Source organism: Alexandromys fortis, unplaced genomic scaffold (assembly GCF_014885135.2).
Source record: "Alexandromys fortis isolate MF-2015 unplaced genomic scaffold, M_Fortis_MF-2015_v1.1 scaffold_63, whole genome shotgun sequence".
In the NCBI taxonomy this organism is placed as follows: Eukaryota; Metazoa; Chordata; class Mammalia; order Rodentia; family Cricetidae; genus Alexandromys; species Alexandromys fortis.
This window is the reverse complement of record NW_026067953.1, coordinates 6,876,731-6,896,719: the sequence shown is the minus strand read 5'-3', so window position 1 is coordinate 6,896,719 and position 19,989 is coordinate 6,876,731. Positions and strand designations below refer to the sequence as shown.

The following is a 19,989-nucleotide window of genomic DNA, read 5'->3' as shown; positions in this document are numbered from 1 at the left end:
AAGTGACTGAACTGTCTTTGAATTTTCCTGCTTCATGGAAAAGTCTGCTGGATACTATGGGACTGTGGGCTGAAGATGGATGCCCCAACAGTACAGAAGAACTCTGGTTGACTATCTAGGCAGCAAGATGTCTCTTTCAATTCTAGAATATTAGAAGTTGTTTACAATGCACATCCTGTTTACTTGGGTAATATATCCTTCAGGGGTCTCTGATGGAGTTGAAGAATATATATTTATAGTTATAGTTTTCCTTAGTTATGATAAAAGATAAAGTAGATATAAATGTTATAACTGTAATTCTTACTTGATAACTGTTTTGTTATATGTAATTTTACTGTGTTAAAATTAAAGCCTTCTTTTTTGTTTAAACAGAAAAGAGGAAATGGTGTAGGAGGTCCTTTTGTCTTTGTGTTGCTTTCCTTGGTTAATAAAGAAACTGCTTTGGCCTGATAGGGCAGAACTTAAGTAGGTGGGAGAGACAGGACTAAATGCTGGGAGGAAGAAAGGCAGAGTTAGGGAGAGACACCATGGAGTTGCCAGACACAGACATGCCAAATTTTACCTGTTAACCCACTGCCATGTGATGATACACAAACTAATATAAATGGGTTAAATTAAGATATAAGAGTTAGCCAATAAGAAGTTAGAGCTAATAGGCCAAGCAGTAATTTAATTAATACAGTTTCCACGTGGTTATTTTGGGTGTAAGATAGCTAGGCAGCTGGGACAAACAAGTGGGCCCCCTCCTTGTAACACAGAAGTCCTCCTATATCCAAATGAAAAATGGGCTGAGAAAGAAATCAGAGAAATATCAACCTTCAAAATAGCCACAAATAACATAAAATATCTTGGGATAACACTAACCAAAGAAATAAAAGGCCTGTTCAACACAAACTTTAAATCTTTGAAGAAAGAAATTGAAGAAGATACCAGAAAATGGAAAGATCTTCCATGCTCTTGGATAGGTAGGATCAACCTAATAAAAAATGGCAATCCTACCAAAAGCAATCTATAGATTTAATGCAATCCCCATCAAAATCACAACACAAGGTTTCTCACAAACCTTAAAAGAACAATACTCAACTTCATATGGAAAAATAAAAAACTGGGGATAATCAAAATAATCCTGTACAATAAAGGAACTTCTGGAGGCATCAACAGCCCTGACATCAAGCTCTATTATAGAACTACAGTAATGAAAACAGATTGATATTGGCATAAAAACAGACAGGTTGACCAACGGAATCGAATCGAAGATCTCTGAGTCTTCAAAGCCAAATTCCATGCCAGTCAGAACTACACAGTTAGATCCAGTTTCAAGATAAAATAAAAAATAAGAGCTAATGTTCCACTAAGGATAAAATCCCTGAAATATATTGTAAAAGAGTAGATGGCAATTAGCTAAAATGTATAGTTAAATATTGAAAAACTTAAGACATAATGTCCCTATAGTAGTGGTAAAATGGAATCACAAAGTAATTAACATAAAATGAAGATGGAAAAATAGCATAACCTGAAGGTAGCTAACAGGTAAGTAAAACTTTGTTCCATTTGCAAGATGGTAGATTTCAAAAGAACCAAATAAACAATTATGTTATGTGTAAATGATCTGTAACAATTGAAAATCTGAGTTCTTAAAAGAGGAAACACAAATAAGCTGAGACATACTTCAAAATGTTCAAAGTACTTAGATATTAGGAAAATGCACAAATGAAATCTACTTTCAGATTTTGTATTACCCTTGTCAGCATGGCCTAAGTAAGCTATGAATACATGATAGAAGAATTAATTTTCAAAATTGTGCCTATAGTAAGATATTTTACTTTAGACTAATAAAGTACAATTTAAAGAGTTGAAATTTTAATGAGCTTTTTGCAAAAAAAAATGACTCATAAAACATTAGAAAAAAATCTCCATTAATTCAGGCATGCAAGTCCACATAATATGGCTGTATGAGGACAGCCTCAGATATTAATCTGTGACTACCACCTTGCTTCAAGCAGGGCATATTTTTGATATTTTGTAGGGCAGAGAAAAAAGGGATTCTCCCGTTTCTGCCTCCATCTCTCCATTGGAACACATGATTACAGGTACACACTACAAAGTAGAACTGTCCATAACTCCTGGCGATCTGACCACAGTTCCTCATGCCTGTATGGAAACCACTTTACACAGATACAATTTTTAGTAGATGAATAAAGGGTAGAGATAGTGATATAGTCCATGTCATCTCTCACAGCTATAGCTTCTGTCTTCATCGTTGACCTTTCCTTATCTGTCACTTCTGCCCTATCCTCACCCCCTTCATTCAGTAGGTCACACTATTACCCCATAGCTAGAAAGTTTGGCTGCACACATCTGAACCCACTCTCCCAGTGTTCCTTTGCCTGCATATTTTATTGGCATGCAAGTAAATGTGGGACCAACAGTGAGAACTGATGATAGACTATTGGGAATCTGGAATTGGGTTGACATCTAGGAGAAAAATATAAAGATTCAAAACTATTAAGTTAGCTCTAGAAAGCCAGTCTTCAGAGAAAGAAAATAAATTCTAGAGAACATAAAACTTAAACGAGACAAGGTGACATTATTCCCTGAGTATTGTCCATTTCTTACTTATACTTCTATCCTGGAGCGTGGCTGCATTTTTGTCATTTAGTTTCTACAAACTAAAATTTATTAGCTGAGTGTGATAGGGTTTGCCTTTAATTCTAGCCCTTAGAAGGCAGTGAAGGCAGATCTCTGTAAGTTCCAGGGCAGCCAGGGCTACATAGAGAGGTTATGTCTCTGAAAAAATAAGCAAATAATTGAATAATATAAATTTAAAATAGAAAAATGAGAGATTTTTTTTCTACTGGAGAATATGGAAAGGAAGAGGGTAGGAGGAGGTGTAACACCAAGGAAGTTTGAAAAGTCATAGGGAATCATATTATTTTACATTTGCCTGAATTACGTATAATATAAGCAGCACTGTCAGCTTACTTTATGGCTCCAGGGAGGTGTGGCTGGGGGGAAAAAACCCTGGACAACACTAAAAGGCAAAAAAAAAAAAGTTTATTTACAGAGCATTAAATTCTAAGAAGGGAAGAAAGGGGAGTTTTGTGCTACATTCCTAAGTGTGATTAGTTAGACTAGAGGTTGGTGATGATATATGTAAAAGAAGGAAGGGACACAGTAATGGGCACTCTCTTGGCCTGAAGAAGCTGGGGAACTTGGGAACACATGAGGGTAGCCATGGTGACTGGCATGAACTGTAGAAGAAAACAAGGGGCCTGTCCACTTTAGCATTTTCACCAAGGATAACTGGCTAGAAGGGATCTCTCACACTTAATAATTCACTTATCGGGCTGGAGAGATGGCTCAGTGGTTAAGAGCACTGCTTGCTCTTCCAAAGGTCCTGAGTTCAGTTCCCAGCAACCACATGGTGGCTTACAACCATCTGTAATAAGATTTGGTGCCCTCTTCTGGCCTGCAGGCATACATGCAGAATACTAAGAATACTGTATACACAATAAATAAATAAATCTTTAAAAACTTAATAATTCACTTATCACCCTAAGCTGTTGTGGAATAATGCTGTTGTATACTGTAAAGATTTGTTACTCATATATGTTTATAAAATGCCAATTGGCCCTCTCTTAAAAAACAAAACAAAATATGTTGATTGGCCAGTAGCCAGGCAGGAGGTATAAAAGGCAGGTCAACTAGACTAGGAGAATTCTGGAAAGAGAAAAGGGAGAGACGGAGTCACCAATCAGATGCAGAGGAATCACAGAGCAATGAGAACTCCTTACTGAGAAAAGATACCAAGCCACGTGGCTCAATATAGAAAAGAATTATGGGCTAATTTAAGTTGTAACAGTTAGTTAATAATAAGCCTGAGCTAATAGACCAAACTGTTTATGATTAATATAAGCCTCTGTGTGTTTCTTTGGGACTAAACAGCTGGAGGACCAGGCAGAACAGAAACTTCTGTGCTACACTAAGCACTTAGAAAAAGGGGAAATTATGCTTATATCCTACAAAATCTGGGGCCTGAAAATGTCCAGCCGCCCATGTCAAACAGTGATGTTTGTCCCTATGCCATCCATGTAAAAAGGATTACCTTCCTCCAGATCTTTTTCCTGATATCTCTCGAGGTTAAGACACAGACAGTTAATTTCCTAGACTAAAATCTTTTATCAATAAACCAAGGTGAGAGTAGGTGCAGAGTATTATTAGCCTTTTAGAGCTAGAGTGAGGGCTTAACTGAGGTTGCACTTTCCCAAATCACCTGTGGGCGAATTCAGGACTCCCAGTCTCCTTATCTGTGAGGACTATGAATCAACAATCTCAGACATGCCATAACCTCCTACTAGTGCCTACCTCTGATGGCCCCAAATGTGATCTATTTGGAAGACTAGACTTGTCTCCTGGCCAATTATCCTGCCAATAAAAGATCATTTCAGATAGCTGGCTTCTAAGTTTATCACAGGAAATAGAGCAGAGATTTGACTGGACTATAGGAACAAAGGTTGTTGATTGCGTGACTAACTTTCTCACCAGGGTCCCACAGTGTGGAAAGAAAGTTATCAAATATACCAATATATGGGAAAAATTGTGCCCAATAATTTAATACACTGCTGAATCTTTTGGGGTGAGTCCTGTTAGAGAAGGAGAGCGCTATGACTTCACAAAGGATTTACAGCAAGAACAGTAGCTATCAAAAGGCAATATTCCTGTCATCTTTTCTCTGGGCTTGTTGCCATCAGAATGCATTTTTCTGGTTGGTTTTCCTTCTGATTAATCAGCTGAAATCTCACTGCATGATCTTGCAGATCACAGCACCTTTCCATGTCTCCTTGATTTTCCTGCCCCTTGGTTCCTCCTCTGCCTCTTCCTTTCCATTTCTGGAAATCCTGCCTATACTTTCTGCCTAACCATTGGCCATTAAATCCTTTATTCAACAAACCGCAGTGATACATCTTCACACAATGTACAAATATCCCCCAATATTTCCCTCTTTTTGTCTAAATAAAAATGAAAGGTTTCAACGCTAACATAGTAAAACTATATACAATGAGAACAATTGTCAGGTAAGAATTACATTCACAGAGTCCAGTCAATTTGTGTTTGGCAACACTGGAGAAGGTACTGTTTATCTATCCTATTGATGTAGGAGGGTCTTCTATCTATCCGTTGCTTTCATTGGTTAATTAATAAAGAAAACTGCTTGGCCTGATAGGTCAGAACATAGGTAGGCAGAGTAGACTGAACAGAATGCTGGGAGAAAGAAAGCAGAGTCATGCAGATGCCATGATTCCTCTTCCTGAGACAGACACTGGCTAGACTCATGCCAGTAAGCCATGACCTCATGGTGACATACAGATTATTAGAAATGGATTAGTCAAGATGTGAGAGTTAGCCAATAAGAGGCTACAGATAATGGGCCAGGCAGTGTTTAAATGAATACAGTTTCTGCATAATTATTTCGGATGTAATCTAGCCAAGGAGCCAGGATCCCGGCAGGAATGCAGCCCGCCACTCCTTCTACATCCTATCTTAGTAAATTTCAAGGTTTAGACATAAACCATTTCTATCAAACCTTGTATTACCATCCTAAAACTATCTTTTTAGATTTCAAAATATTTTCTTTGACAGTTTACACTTTTACTGTCTCTCAACCTTATATACTTTATACTTCTTTTATGAGTTTCTTTTCTGAATTTTGTAACAAGGAAAACTGTAACTATAACCATATAGTATTCAACCCCATCAAAGACTCCAGAAGGATTATTACCTAAATAAACAGGAAGTACAAAGCAAGCAACTTCCAAAATTAAAAAATGACAGAAACATCTGGTTGCCTAAACAGTCACTCAAGGTTCCTCTGCAACATTGGGGCATCCATCTTCACCTACAGGTTTAGAATATCTGACAGACTTTTTTGTGAAGCAGGAATTTTTTTATTTAAATAACATTTTTTAATTTATTTTAAATACCAACCAGTTTCCCCTCTGCTCCCATCCCCTCCCCTTTCCCATCTACCCTTCTCCACATTCACTTTCTCTATTCAGAAAGGGACAGGCCTCCCATGGACTTGCAAAAAGCATGGCACATCAAGTCGAGACAACTCCTGACCTTATATTGAGGTGGGGTCAGGTAATCCAGCATGGGGAAAAGTTACCAAAGTCAGTTAAGCACAAGGGAGAGATCCTGTTCTCACTATTAGAAGCCTTACTAAGAGACCAAGCTACACAATTGTCACACACATGCAGAGGACCTATGTCAGGCTCCCTGATTGTTGGTACAGTGTCCATGAGCTCCTGCAAGCTCAAGTCAGCTGTCTCTGTTGGTTCCCCCATCATGAAACCACTGGCAGGTACAATCCCTCCTCCCTTTCTTCCATGAGACTTTTGGGGCTCAGCACAGTGCTTTGTCTGTGGATCTATGCCTCTGCTTCCATCAGTTACTGGATAGAGTATCTCTTAAGACAATTATAAAAGTCACCAATCTGCTTACATGATGGCCAATAGGGGCACCCTCTCCACCCTATGACAGAAGTCTTAGTTGGGGCCATCCTTTAGGATTCCTGGAGGATTCCTGGGTACCAGATTTCTCCCTAATCCCAAAATGGGGTTTGTGGGGTTTTTATTGTCTCTATTTCAAATTTCAAGTCATGAACTGTTTCCTTTATCTGTTTGATTGTTTTTTTTTCTTGACTTTCTTTAAGGTGTTTATTGATTTCTTCCATTTTTTTGTCTTTTCCTCTATTTCTTTAAGGGAACCTTTCATTTATTCTTTAAAGGTCTCTATCATCTTCATAAAGCTATTTTAGGTCATTTTGTTCTGCTTCATCTGCATTGGGATGTTCAGGTCTTGTTTTTGTAGAACCACTAGTTTCTGGTGGTGCCATGTTGCTCTTGATGCTGTTGAATATATTATTTTTCTTTTCAAGACAGGGTTTCTCTGTGTAACAGCATTAGCTGTCCTGAAATGCCTTTGTTAGAGGCTGACGGCTAACTCACAGAGATCCACATGCCTCTGTCTGTCAGATGTATCTTACATTGCTGTCTACCAATATCTTCTAACTGGTTCAGGGAATGCTTTTGTCTCTGGGGGCTGCTGCTCTTCTGGAAGATGTTTGGCCAGGGGAGGGTGAAGTGTTCAGTGAGTTTGGGTGGTGGAATGGGTCATGTAAGTTACAGTACCCAATGGGTTTGGACAGTAGAGCAGCTGCCAGCAGGACTCTCAGCTGTTAGCTGGCTGATGAGACTGAGCTGGTAGGGCAAAGGTTACATAATGTGCTCTGGGGCTTAGGGCCTATGGATTGGGGCAGTTTAGCTAGGAGACCAGTCACTCACACCTTCTTCCAATTAGTGTAGGTGGTGCTTGTGTCTCTAGGGGCTGCTAATCTTGCAGGGGGAAGTTTGGCCAGGGGGGAGGGTTCAGTGGGCTTGGGAAGCAGAGTGAGGTTCCAATGTCCAATGGAAGGGAACGGTGGTACAGCAGCCTGCCAGCAGGCCTCTTACCAAAACAGAAAATTTTTGGAGGACTATTCTACCTTGTCTTGGCAAAGTTTGGCAGTAGCCTTCTCTTGTGACCTACTTATCCAATTTGGACATACTGTCAGCAGTCAAGGGTAAGGCAGTTTCTGGCCTAGGGGCTAACTGTGCCATAATAAAATCAAACTCCATATAAAGATTTTTTTGATGCCCACCATTCTTTTTTAAAGTAAACTGGTATTGCCAGGAGCAGACATGTCTCACTGTCATGAAAAGCCTTATGTTAAAACATTTTAACTTCCATATTCTGTAGGTCTTTGAAGTGATTGAAGACCATCTATCTATTTAAAATATATCTCTATTTGACCCTGAAAACATATATAACATGACAAGTTTGATTATAAAAGATGACTAATTACTAACCTGTATTTCTTAATTATCCTAAATAGTTTATAATACTAACAATGACTATAAATTTATATTGCATTGCTAAATGAACTGCATAGGTACAATGCCTTAAACAAAAGTAGAAACATATATACATATATTTATATAACTTTAAATTTTTATATATATGCAAAAATATCTTAAGCAAGAGTAGAAATCAATAAGAAGTATATTCTCACAAAAATAATTTTAAATTTGTATCAATACAAGTAATCTGTCCTATTATCCTATCATTTCTAAATATCATACCTAAATCTAATTTCCTTTACTCAGCTTTTTTTCTGACCATGACCAATAACAATTTAACCAGCCCCTCCCCACAAAATGACAAACATCCATAATCCACTGAATAACCAAAAGAACACCCACCCTACCTCTTGGGAATGTGGATGTTATACTCTTAAAATTACTTCCTGTTGTCTGGGGATGATACCATCTTTAGGGAACCCTGAGAAGATTGAGATAATGGTCAAGTTCTGGGAAACTAGCTGTGGTTTTTTGGCTTTTTTTGTTGTTGTTTGTTTGTTTGTTTTGTTTTTCGTTTTTGTTTTTTTGCTTAGTCTCTGTATGATGGGAAAGTGTAGGGCTTATCTGAAGTCTTCCCTGGAATATTCTGTGGGGGCTGGACCATCTTGGCTAGAAGTTTTGAAGTTGTATCGATGCAAAATTTTGAGGAAACTGCAACAGAGGCATTCTGAGAGGCTAGATCACCTGGACTTCTTGTTATTGTTGGTATGTAGTTTTTTCTAAAAACACACAAACTTTTCTTTTGGGGAGCTTCAAAACAGGGTTTCCTTGTGTAGCTTTGGCTGTCCTGGAACTTACTCTGTATGCCAGGCTGGTCTCTAACTCAAGCAATCTGCCTGCCACTTCCTCTCTAAGTGCTGGGATTAAAGGTGTGTGCCACCACTACCCTGCAACATACAACCTTTTAAAGATTGTACATATATTTATGTATGTATATATTAACACACATGGACTATGCAATGTGTACAAGTGAGCTAAAGATGATTTTTTGGTTTTATAGTTGAGCAGGTAAAAAGTATTTGTTAACTTTGTAAGTCTGTTTGGTCTGTATAACCAAACTTTAATATAAATCTCTATGTATATCATATGAAGCATAGCATGTAATAAGTCATGAGGATTCTATAGCAAAGAAGAAATTATCATGTCTCATCAACTCTCAAAGCTGTTCCCATGCAGAGAGATCAGCATACATGTCACTTGTCTTGTAGTCTTTTCTATATTTCTTCCTCATATCTGTAGCCAAGATCCTCAGGTCACTCCTGATCAAATATTGATGATAGATGCTATAAAGTTATCCCACAGCAGCTCAGAATTGTATATAATAAAGGATTCTTTATTCAGGGGTAAACTCACAGATTACAGTCCTCTTCACAGATGGGGAACAGGAACTGAATCCAGCAGCAGAGAGACAGAGTGTGTGCAAGCTTTATGATGTGTTTATAGTATATGGGACCATGTCCAAGTGGGCTGGCATCTTATTTATTTATTTATTTATTTAAGATTTCTGCCTCCTCTCCACCACCGCCTCCCATTTCCCTCTGCCTCCCCCAATCAAGTCCCCCTCCCTCGTCAGCCCGAGGGTTCCCTGCCCTGTGGGAAGTCCAAGGACCACCCACCTCCACCCAGGTCTAGTAAGGTGAGCATCCAAACTGCCTAGGCTCCCACAAAGCCAGTACATGCAGTACGATCAAAATCCAGTGCCATTGTTCTTGAGTTCTCAGTAGTCCTCATCGTCAGCTATGTTTAGTGAGTCCGGTTTTATCCCCTGTTTTTGTGGGCTGGCATCTTAAAGGTTATTGACTGAAGGAGTTCCCACAGCACCTCCCCCTTTGTCTAAACAAGAGAGTTCTAAGCCTAATACAAAACAATATACAATTTAAAAAAGAGTTTTCTATTACATGGCAACAAGATAAGGAGATTATAAAAAGGTGTCCTACTTGCTCTTTCTATAACCAAACACCATTGCCAGCATGAAGAAACCCAAGGGTACTAAAAGAAATAATATCTGGCAGATGGGTGTGTTCTACTTTACAGAATTTGGAAACTTAAAATATGTAGACCACACCACTGACACTTATTCAGGTTTTCAATGGAGAACTGCTTTGAGCTCAGAAAAGGCTGATTCAGTAATTATGCATTTATTACAAGTTATGGCCATCACGGGTATACCTGCACAAATAATGACAAATAATGGTCCAGTTTTCTAGTTCCATCCATTTTCCTACAAAATGTACCACATTTTCCTTATACATTCTTTGATTGAGGGGCATTTAGGTTGTTTCTAGGTTCTGGCTATGACAAACAAAGCTGCTATGAACATAGTTGAGCACATGTCCTTGTGGCACAATTGAGCTTCCTTTGGATATATACCCAAAAGTGGTATGACTGGGTCTTAAGGAAGGTTGTTTCCTAATTTTCTGAGAAATCACCACACTGACATCCAAAGGGGCTATACCAGCTTGCATTCCCACCAGCAATGCAGAAGTGTTCTCTTTTTACCACAACTTTTCAGGCATAAGTTGTCAGTGTTTTTGATCTTAGCCATTCTTACAGGTGTAAGATTGAATCTCAGAGTTGTTTTGAGTTGCATTTCTCTGATGACTAAGGATGTTGAACATTTCCTTAAGTGTCTTTCAGCCATTTTAGATTCCTCTGTTGAGAGTTCTCTGTTGGTCTGTACTCCATTTCTTTATTGGATTATGTGGTTTTTTGGTGTCCAATTTCTTGAGTTCTTTGTATATTTTGGAGATCAGACCTCTGTCTGATGTGGGGTTAGTGAAGATCTTTTCCCATTCTGTAGGCCATTGTTTTGTCTTGTTGACCGTGTCTTTTGCTTTACAGAAGCTTCTCAGTTTCAGGAGGTCCCACGTTAATTGTTTCTCTCAGTGTCTGTGAGATATATTTAGGAAGTGGTCTCCTGTGCCAATTCATTCACATGTACTTCCCACTTTCTCTTCTATGAGGTTTAGTGTGGCTTGTTTTATGTTGAGGTCTTTGATCCATTTGGACTTGAGTTTTGTGAATGGTGATAGATATGGGTCTATTTTCATTCTTCTATATGTTGATATCTAGTTATGCCAGCACCATTTATTAAATATACTTTCTTTTTTCCATTTGAATTTTTTTTTTTTGCTTCTCTGTCAAAAGCCAGGTGTTTGAAGGAATGTGGATTAATTAATATCCGGGTCTTCTATTCAGTTCCATTAGTCCTCCTGTCTGTTCTTATGCCAATACCAGGCTGTTTTCAGTACTATAGCTCTGTAGTAGTAGAGTTTGACTTCAGGAATTGTGATGCCTCCAGAAGTTCTTTTATTGTACAGGATTATTTTGGCTATCCTGGGTTTTTTGCTTTTTCATATAAAGTTGAGTACCATTCTTATGAGATCTGTGAAGAATTTTGCTGAGATTTTGATGGGCATTGCACTGAATCTGTAGATTGCTTTTGGTAAGACTGTCATTTTTGCTATGTTAATTCTGCCTACCCAAAAGCATGGGAAATCTTTCCCCTTTCTGGTGTCTTCTTCAATTTCTTTCTTCAGAGATTTAAAGTTCTTGTCATACAAGACTTCCACTTGCTTGGTTAGAGTTACTCTGAGATATTTTATGCTGTTTGTGGTTATTGTGAAGGGTTTTGTTTCTCTGATTTCAATCTTGACCCTTTTATCATATGTGTACAGAAGAGCTACTGATTCTTTTGAGTTAATCTTGTATCCTTCTACATTACTGAAAGTATTCATGAGTCATAGATGTTCCTTGGAAGAATTTTTGGGATCGCTTATGTAAACCATCAGCAAACAGTGAGAGTTTGAATTCTTCTTTTCCAATATGTATCTCCTTTTGGAGATCAAGGGGTTAACCTTGAATTTTCTTAATGCTAATGAGAAAAGAACAGCAGAGACACACTGGATAATAGAAAATAAACTTCTGAATTAAACCATCTGGTATATTTCAAGGATGTGTTGATCTCACAATGGAAACCAAGAAATGTGCCTCATTGGAAAGAGGGTTTTGCTCTTGTTTCCACAGGAGAAAAAAGCTATGGATACCTTCAAAATTAATAAACATTCATTTTGAAAAGGAAAAACCTCTTGAGAAAGAGAAATGAGAGCACATGCACTTAGGCGACAAACCTCAGAAGGGTTGGGGCAGGGTTCTGTTCTTGTCTTTGTAGGAAAATACTTGTCTTCAAAAAGTCAAGAGACTTGGATATGTGGATGCCTAAAGAAGAAAAGATAACTATCCAGAAAGGATCACCAAGCAGAGAATTATGACTTATGAGAATGGGTCATCTGCAGGGTAAAAATCTCTGAAGATAGATAGATAGATAGATAGATAGATAGATAGATAGATAGATAGATAGATAGATATTATTGCATATATATGTGTAGTATATATATTGATACACACACATATATATACATATACATATGTGTATATATATATATATGTGCTGCCCTGTAGAATAATAGTCATGACTCACTTAAAAAGCAAAAGCAGATCTGTCTTTGGAGTTGGACAATGGCTATCCTTCTCTAAATCCAAGCTTGCTGTTAAAAGAAAAATCCAGAGTTTCTGTCTCATGTCAGAAGTCATCTGGTATGTGATAGAAGGAAGAAAGAATTTAGGAAAAAATTTACTTTTCTCCTTACCTATTTTGTCTCTATCATACCTTTCATTGAATACATGTCTATATAAATAATATTTAAGTTTTCCACAATGAATAAATTTTCCTGCAGTAATCTTTGAAGTTTCCAGGAAGCAGATGGGGCCCCCACAACAACTCCATATGATTGATATGACGGCATGATGCTGATAGTGCTAATTTAAGATCAGTTAAGTTAAATTGGTACCAGCTGCTCAAAATGATTCCAACTTGGTCTGATTCCAACTTGGTCAGTTGAAATGGTGCACCTTCTTACAATGTTCTGGCCAGAACTTCAAATAGGAACCTCGGAAAAACTACTCAGAGACTATTTGCAATTACACCAGACAGTAACGTGAAAACTTAATCATTTTAATTTTACAGGATCCCATAGAAAGAATATGACCCCCATGACAGCTAGAAGTAATTCTAGAAGATGATGTCCCCTCTCCCAACAAAGTTTGTCCTCATAGTTAAGGACAACAATTAGGAGTTAATTATAACTGGTATAGGGTTGGGGTTGGGGTGGAAATTATGTAGGCTCAGGGATCTCTTTGTAAAAAAAAAAAAAGGAAATTGGGTGAGATAATACATAGATTAGTGTGAGCTTACGCACTAATAATGATAGTGAGTAATAGAATGAATACTTGTGAAACATTATCTATAGGCAATTTACATTGATATAGATTTTTGTATATTGATACAAATTCAAATTATATTGACTATGCTCCTGTTTCTGTTTACAATATTTGTACACCTAGGCAAATTTTTTTTATATACGCATGCTTCTAACTCTGCTTAAGATATTTTGTATATTGATACAATTTTAGGATGCATTTATCATGTTGCATTATTCATGTCTACGTCTGATCAAGATACTTATACACTGTTTACATTTTGAGGTCATTGTCCTCATATACTGCACAGTTGTTTAAAGCTTGTTTAGTATTCTAATATGAAGTCTTAGTCTTTAAGCTATGTAGGTATTAAGAATTATAGGTCAATAGTCATCCATGTTTGTCATAGTTATAGTTAGACTAATCAGGTTATTTAGACACATAGAGATTGTAGTCCACATAGATAGGTTATCTTCATCCATTTCAAAGAACTGTAAAGTATGGCATTTGAATATATTAGGGTTCTGTTGACGTGAGACACAATTGCTCCTGGCAGCACCAATCTATTCCCAAGAGAATGTTGAGCAATGAAGACACTCTACTTGGAGCTTATTTTCTTCTTGGCAAAACAGACCTTTGGGCAAGGAACTGCCCATGCCTTGACCACTGACAAAATGCATAGTGTCTGGACAGGACAAGCAGGATACAAAAAAAAAAAAAGACTGTCAAACACTGCCAAGATAGAGTAATATAGTTTTCAAATTTTTCCTGCCTGTGAAAATGGTCTGTCAGTTACTCTAGGCCTTAACCAAAGTTGGTTGATCCAACATTGCAAATGAGACTTTCAGTGATTGCCCAGGTAACCAGTTGCCTGTCATTTATTGCACATTCTGGAAGTTGGTTGATTGCACTTCCGGTTTACTAAAGTAATATTATTTCTTTTCTCAGGTCTTCAATGAGGTTGACTAGACTAGAGAGTGGTAGTTACTTTCCTCTCATGACTTAGCTAAGCTGTTTCTAATAGAAGACTTAGACTCCTTAGGATAGGATAATTATATGAAAACATTTAGCATATGTTTCTTGCTTGATATTGTTTGTGCTGGTTGTAATTCTAATTTTTATACTTGATATTTGTTCCTATTTTATATAGTTTTGTATTAGGCTTAGAACTCTCTTATTTAGACAAAAGGGGGAGGTGCTGTGGGAACTCCATCTGTCAATAGCCTTTAAGATACCAGTCCACTTAGGCATGGTCTCATATACTATAAATGCAGCCATAAACCTAGTGCATACTCTGTCTCTCCACCGCTGGATTTGGTTCCTGTTCCCTATTTGTGAAGAGGATTGTGATCTGTGAGTCTACCCCTGAATAAAGAACCCTTTATTATACTCAGTTCTGAGCTAGTGTGGAATAACTTTTTAGTGTCCATCATCAAACTATCATCTCTATTAACTTTGAAGGAATCCATGGTTTTTCATTTCCTGTGGAAACAAAGGCATCACTTCTCCCAAAACACAATATATTTCTCGACTTCCATGCTGAAGTCAAGACATTTCTAAAGTATAGAGGCTGGTTTAATTCAGTAGTCCTTTCCATAATCCAGTCTCCTAGTAGCCATCATTTGTTCATCAACATTCAAAAATTCAAAGTCAACAAACCACCATACAGGATCCAGATGCCTTATGCATTTCCCATTGACTATACTCTTTCTTTAAAATTTTTACCTGATTACTTTCAAACTATTTTTTTTACTATGACTGTCTTTACCCTTTTTCCTTTCTTTCTCCAGTAACTAAGCAAGTTTTTTTTCTTTTTTTTTTTTTTTTTTTTTTTTTTTTTTTTTTTTTNACTCTTTTTTTTTTTGGTTTTTCGAGACAGGGTTTCTCTGTGGTTTTTTGGAGCCTGTCCTGGAACTAGCTCTTGTAGACCAGGCTGGTCTCGAACTCACAGAGATCTGCCTGCCTCTGCCTCCCAAGTGCTGGGATTAAAGGCTTGCGCCACCACCGCCCGGCAAGTTTTTAAATATACTTTTTAGAGGTTTGCTGTGTTTGAACCTGGCTTTATTAAGTGCTTGCAGCATAATCTTACCATGTGATTCAAATCTTAAACTGATGTGTCAATTTAAGTGAACAACTGACGTGAACAACTCAGCTTAGCACATCACACTGGTGCACAGCACTAACAGCTGTTTCCAGCCCTCAGGAAGCAGCTGGGAGTCACATCTCTGTATGCTGCTGGGCACTGGCCACTTGAGAGACTATAGGACTAGGAATCGACATCTGGCTCCTTGTCCAGAATATTCCTTAGCTTTCTCAGGCCCTATATTTAGATATTTGATATTAGATACATTGGGTGCATTATGTAATGAGTCTTTCTCTGTCCCACCAGCAAGCTCTCAAATACTGACATGAAGACTTGTTAATTATGAAAGTTCGATCTGTAGCTTGGGCTTGTTCTTCACTACTTCTTATAACTTAAATTGACCCATTTATTTTCATCTAAGTACTATGATGTGGCATTACCTTTCTTCCATCTTGCACCTCCTATTTTCCTTCTGTGTATCCTGGCTTCTTCTTTCTCTTGATTCCTCCTCCTCTTCCTTTCTCTCCATGAAAATCCTGTCTGTATCTCCTGCCTAGCTATTGTCTGTTCAGCTCTTCATTACCTTAACCACAACAATATATCCTTACACAGTGCACAACTTGAAGGAATCAACCTGGGTCTGATCCAAAGGTTCCTCTCTGAGGACTAGACATCACAATAATGGAAGGAGCTATGCAAACCGCCAAGAGAGAAACCCAGTCAATAGTCCTTCCAAATTGTGTTGCCTAAAAGTCACAACAATTACCTTCAGGGCAGGCTATCCCTAGAGGTGCCAGAGTGGCACTTATATCTTGGTGGTGGGCAACAGCTGACCAACTGGACTAAAGGCTCATACAGTAGGAGGACATAATGCTGGGTACTATACACTGAGCTGACTGCCTGGAGCTGGTGAAGCCATGGAATATGGAAGAGGACCTCCTCCTCCTATTTTTGCAGTCACTATAATCTCTAAGTACATTTTCTTATTCTTCTTTTTGAGAAAGGGTTTCTCGGTGTAACAGCCATATCTGTGCTGGAATTCATTTTGCAGACCAGGCTGGCCTCAAACTCACAGAGATCTGCTAGCCCCTGCTCCTGAGTGATGGGATTAAAGGTGTGCACCACCAAACCTGACTTCTAACTGTATTTTAAATCCTCATCCTTATAGTTACAGATATATGTAGCTCTTACCTCTTATCAAAGAAGCTTCTTTTTGCAGCAAAGACTATTATACAAAGTCTTAATTGGTCAAAATGCAGAGATCAACAGACCATGGGGTTCCCTGCTACATGTATAACACCACCCTACACCGAAGGCACAGAGAACATTACGGAACCACTAGTGTGACTGTGAGAGCTAGTGAGGACCGCGGTGTTGGCTTCAGAATTGTAGGGAAGCTGCACTCAGTCCTGAAATCTCAAATATAATGTTGCCAAAACAAATCTGAATACTAAAAAACAGCACCAGTCCACACATGACAACTTTTGAAAGGGGAATTCTCTCAAGGTCCCATTTCTAGATGAAAGGCTATAGGCAACTATGATGGCTGAGACACAGAGATATTGAGATGAAAATGAAATAAAATAAATATTTTATTTTCTATAGGGAAAATTAATTCAGTGGCTACTTTGAATATATCATATGAGTCTGGCCATTTTTCACATATCACACGACTGAAGAGGTATTAATTTGATCCACTAGCTCAGTATTCCCACTCCTGGAATTTGATATTCCTCCTCTTCTCCCTCTGGGTATTTAGAGCAGTATGAAATGTTATACTCCACACAGCACTTAAGAGTAGATTCCATAACAAAGTGATACATCACATATTCCATCCTGTGATATTCTCAGAGTAATTCCATTTCAGTAAAGTGCACAAGGCCCAATTTTCCCAATATTATATTCTCCAACTTCTAGAAAATGATTCCATTTTAAATAAAGAATGGTATCATTTATATTATACACACACAAATAAATATACATACATAGAGAGAGAGAGAGAGAGATTGCTATATAATACAAACACGTTAGCCAAGTCAACTTGTAAGACTGCCAGATAAACTGAGCAGTACTAGTGCACACCGTTAATCCCAGAACTCGGAGGAAGAGGCTTGTGGATCTCTGTGAGTTCAAGGCTATCCTGCTCTATAAGAGCTAGTTCCAGGACAGGCTCCAAAGCTATAGATAAACCCTGTCTCAAAAAAAATAAAAAAATAAAAAAAATAAAAATAAAAAAGACTGCCAGATTAAATGCTCAGGTAAATCTGAACTTCAGATAAACCACAAATAATTATTATTAGTATGTTCCACGCAACTGTATGAGGCATTTATGTGATGTCATATGGAACATTCCTCCAAATTGTAACATTCTCTACAACTCGAACATTTCCTCCAGGGGCGAGCCTTGGCTCACCAGTTTCAGCAGGTAAACAAAAGGGTACAAATCCAGAACAGAAACATGGAAGATTCTTTTGTGCCTCCACCCATCTATGTAAGGGGAGTAAACAGTTGTTGCCGGTGTAGAGGACTGGACATCCCAGGAAAGAGAGAGATGTCCTGACTGCGGAGCTGCACAAGCTTGGAGAAAGCTACAGGGTTGCAGATTTTGGTGAGTCACCCCATGTTAGGCTGGGCTCTCTGGTGATGCGCTTGAGTTATCCCTGTTTCTCACAACTAGCTTAGCAAGCCCCTGAAAAAAAAACTCACTGGTTCCCCAGAACAGACACTGGTGCAACAGTTACTTTGTTGTACTGTAGCCAACTCCCTTTCTGGAGTGACTAGACACGAGTGTTGTGTCTCCCTAGGAGCTGTCCCTCACACAATGCCTGAAGTAAGGTGTAATTTATTACATGAAGTCAGTGCTTTGATTTGCTATATTTACCAACAAAATCAATAAGTAACAGAATTAGTTCAGATCCCTCTTACTTTTTCTTACTGTGATGTTTCTTCTAGGAATGTCCAACACCCAGAGAGCCTGATTGTTGAACTTGAAGAAAGAAGAAATCAGCATACGTTATTTTACAACATTAATAACACTTATTTTGGCATATTCTGCTCAACATTTTAAAAATAAAATTAGTCAAAAATGTCCAAATATACACACATATGTACACTTGTAGATGAATTGTTTTCAATAGCAAATTTCACTGTTTTGGGATATTTCCCATGTTACATCACATATGTGTGAAATCGCACACACAAACACATGTGTACACATATTGAAGGATATTTTGCATCGTTGTTTGTAATAGCAGGTGGATGGCGTGCTAGTAAGATATACATAATTATATGGCCACATCCTGGAACAGCCCAGCACAAAACTGAAGCTTTACTGACTTGGTAAGTCAGAGTCCAGCATGGGGCTGGCAGAGCATTTGGAAATTTAGGAGGGAAATTCCAGGAACAGGGGAACAGCAAGAATGGGGAGCTCTAAAATTCACATAGAAAACACGTCTAAATCCTCCTGCTCCAGAGTAGAGAACACTCCCAGAAGAGCTGAAAAATAAAAGCAGTGGAAGCCAAAAAACCAGCAGGACATTAACCACCAGAATGACAGGAAAGACGGTTTGCAGTTTTTCTTTTCTTCTTTAACCAAGGAAACAGATTGTTTAGACTACCAGTAACAATAGCATTTCTTAGAAGAACCAACCAGAATCCAGAGTTGCCACAACATGTTACCCGCAGTGTCCAGTTCTCAACCAAGACAATGACAGTAGGAAAACAACAGACAGATGTAACTGACATAATGGGGACAGATACAGTCAGTTCACCCAGTTTGACTAATAGGCAATGGATTAAATGTCATTTTTACAAATCTGTGCATAGACTGAAGGAACTGTCCCAATAGCAACAAAAGGACAAAGAAGTAATCCAGCTAAAACAACAAGACCATAAAAGGCAATATGAGCTGCTTAAATGTAAAGGAAATTTCCAGAAACAGTCCAATGTGCTCAGGCAGAAAACTGAAGAGGCAGCAGCTGCCAACAAGCACTTCAAGGAATCCCCCCAAAAGCAACAGGAAGCCACAGAAAAAAAAAAAAAACAGAAAGAAACTCAGAGCCGCAGAATAGAAGGCACAGAAGCACAAGTGAAGAACTGGCTTAGAAATGAAACTGAAGTCATGATCAGTACTGAGGAAGTCGAGCGCCGTCTGAATGACCTTCGTGAAGAGCGAAAGATCCTAGCCCTCGATGCGGCTCAACTTAAAGAAATCAAGGAACCTGAAGAGAGAACCCACCGCCTAAGCTCCAGAGGAGCACATTGGCCAGTGATGAAGTCTGTGGTCATGATTCAGAGTCAGAGGATTCTATCACAAAGCAGATTAACAGTCTAGAGACTGAAATGGAACCCAGAAGTGCTCAGATTGCTGACCTACAGCAAAAGCTCCTGGATGCAGAAAGTGAAGACAGGTCAAAACCACACTGGGAGAATATTGCTGATATTCTGGAAGCCAAATGTGCGCTAAAATATTTGGTTGGAGAGCTGGTCTCCTCCAAACTATGGGTCAGCAAGCTTGAAAGCAACTTGAAACAGAGCCAGGCCAGCTATGCTGGGGATGCCAGGGATGCTGTTTGAGGAGAGGAATCATCTTGTTGTGGTAGAGACAGAGTTGAAAGCTGAGCTGCTCAAAGTGGAGCAAAAGCACCAGGAGAAGCTGCTCTACCTCCTCAGTCAGATGCAGCAAAGCCA

General features: G+C 38.5%; 1 protein-coding gene across 1 annotated transcript in view; it reads right to left on the bottom strand.

The window, feature by feature from the left end:
- LOC126507208 (cation channel sperm-associated auxiliary subunit beta-like) overlaps positions 1 to 19,989 on the bottom strand; it is a 171,136-nt gene that overhangs the window by 133,651 nt on the left and 17,496 nt on the right. The window contains exon 4 of the mRNA XM_050151448.1: positions 18,226 to 18,286. Within this exon, the coding sequence (XP_050007405.1) occupies positions 18,226 to 18,286 (61 nt within the window). The remainder of the gene's footprint in view (positions 1 to 18,225; positions 18,287 to 19,989) is intronic.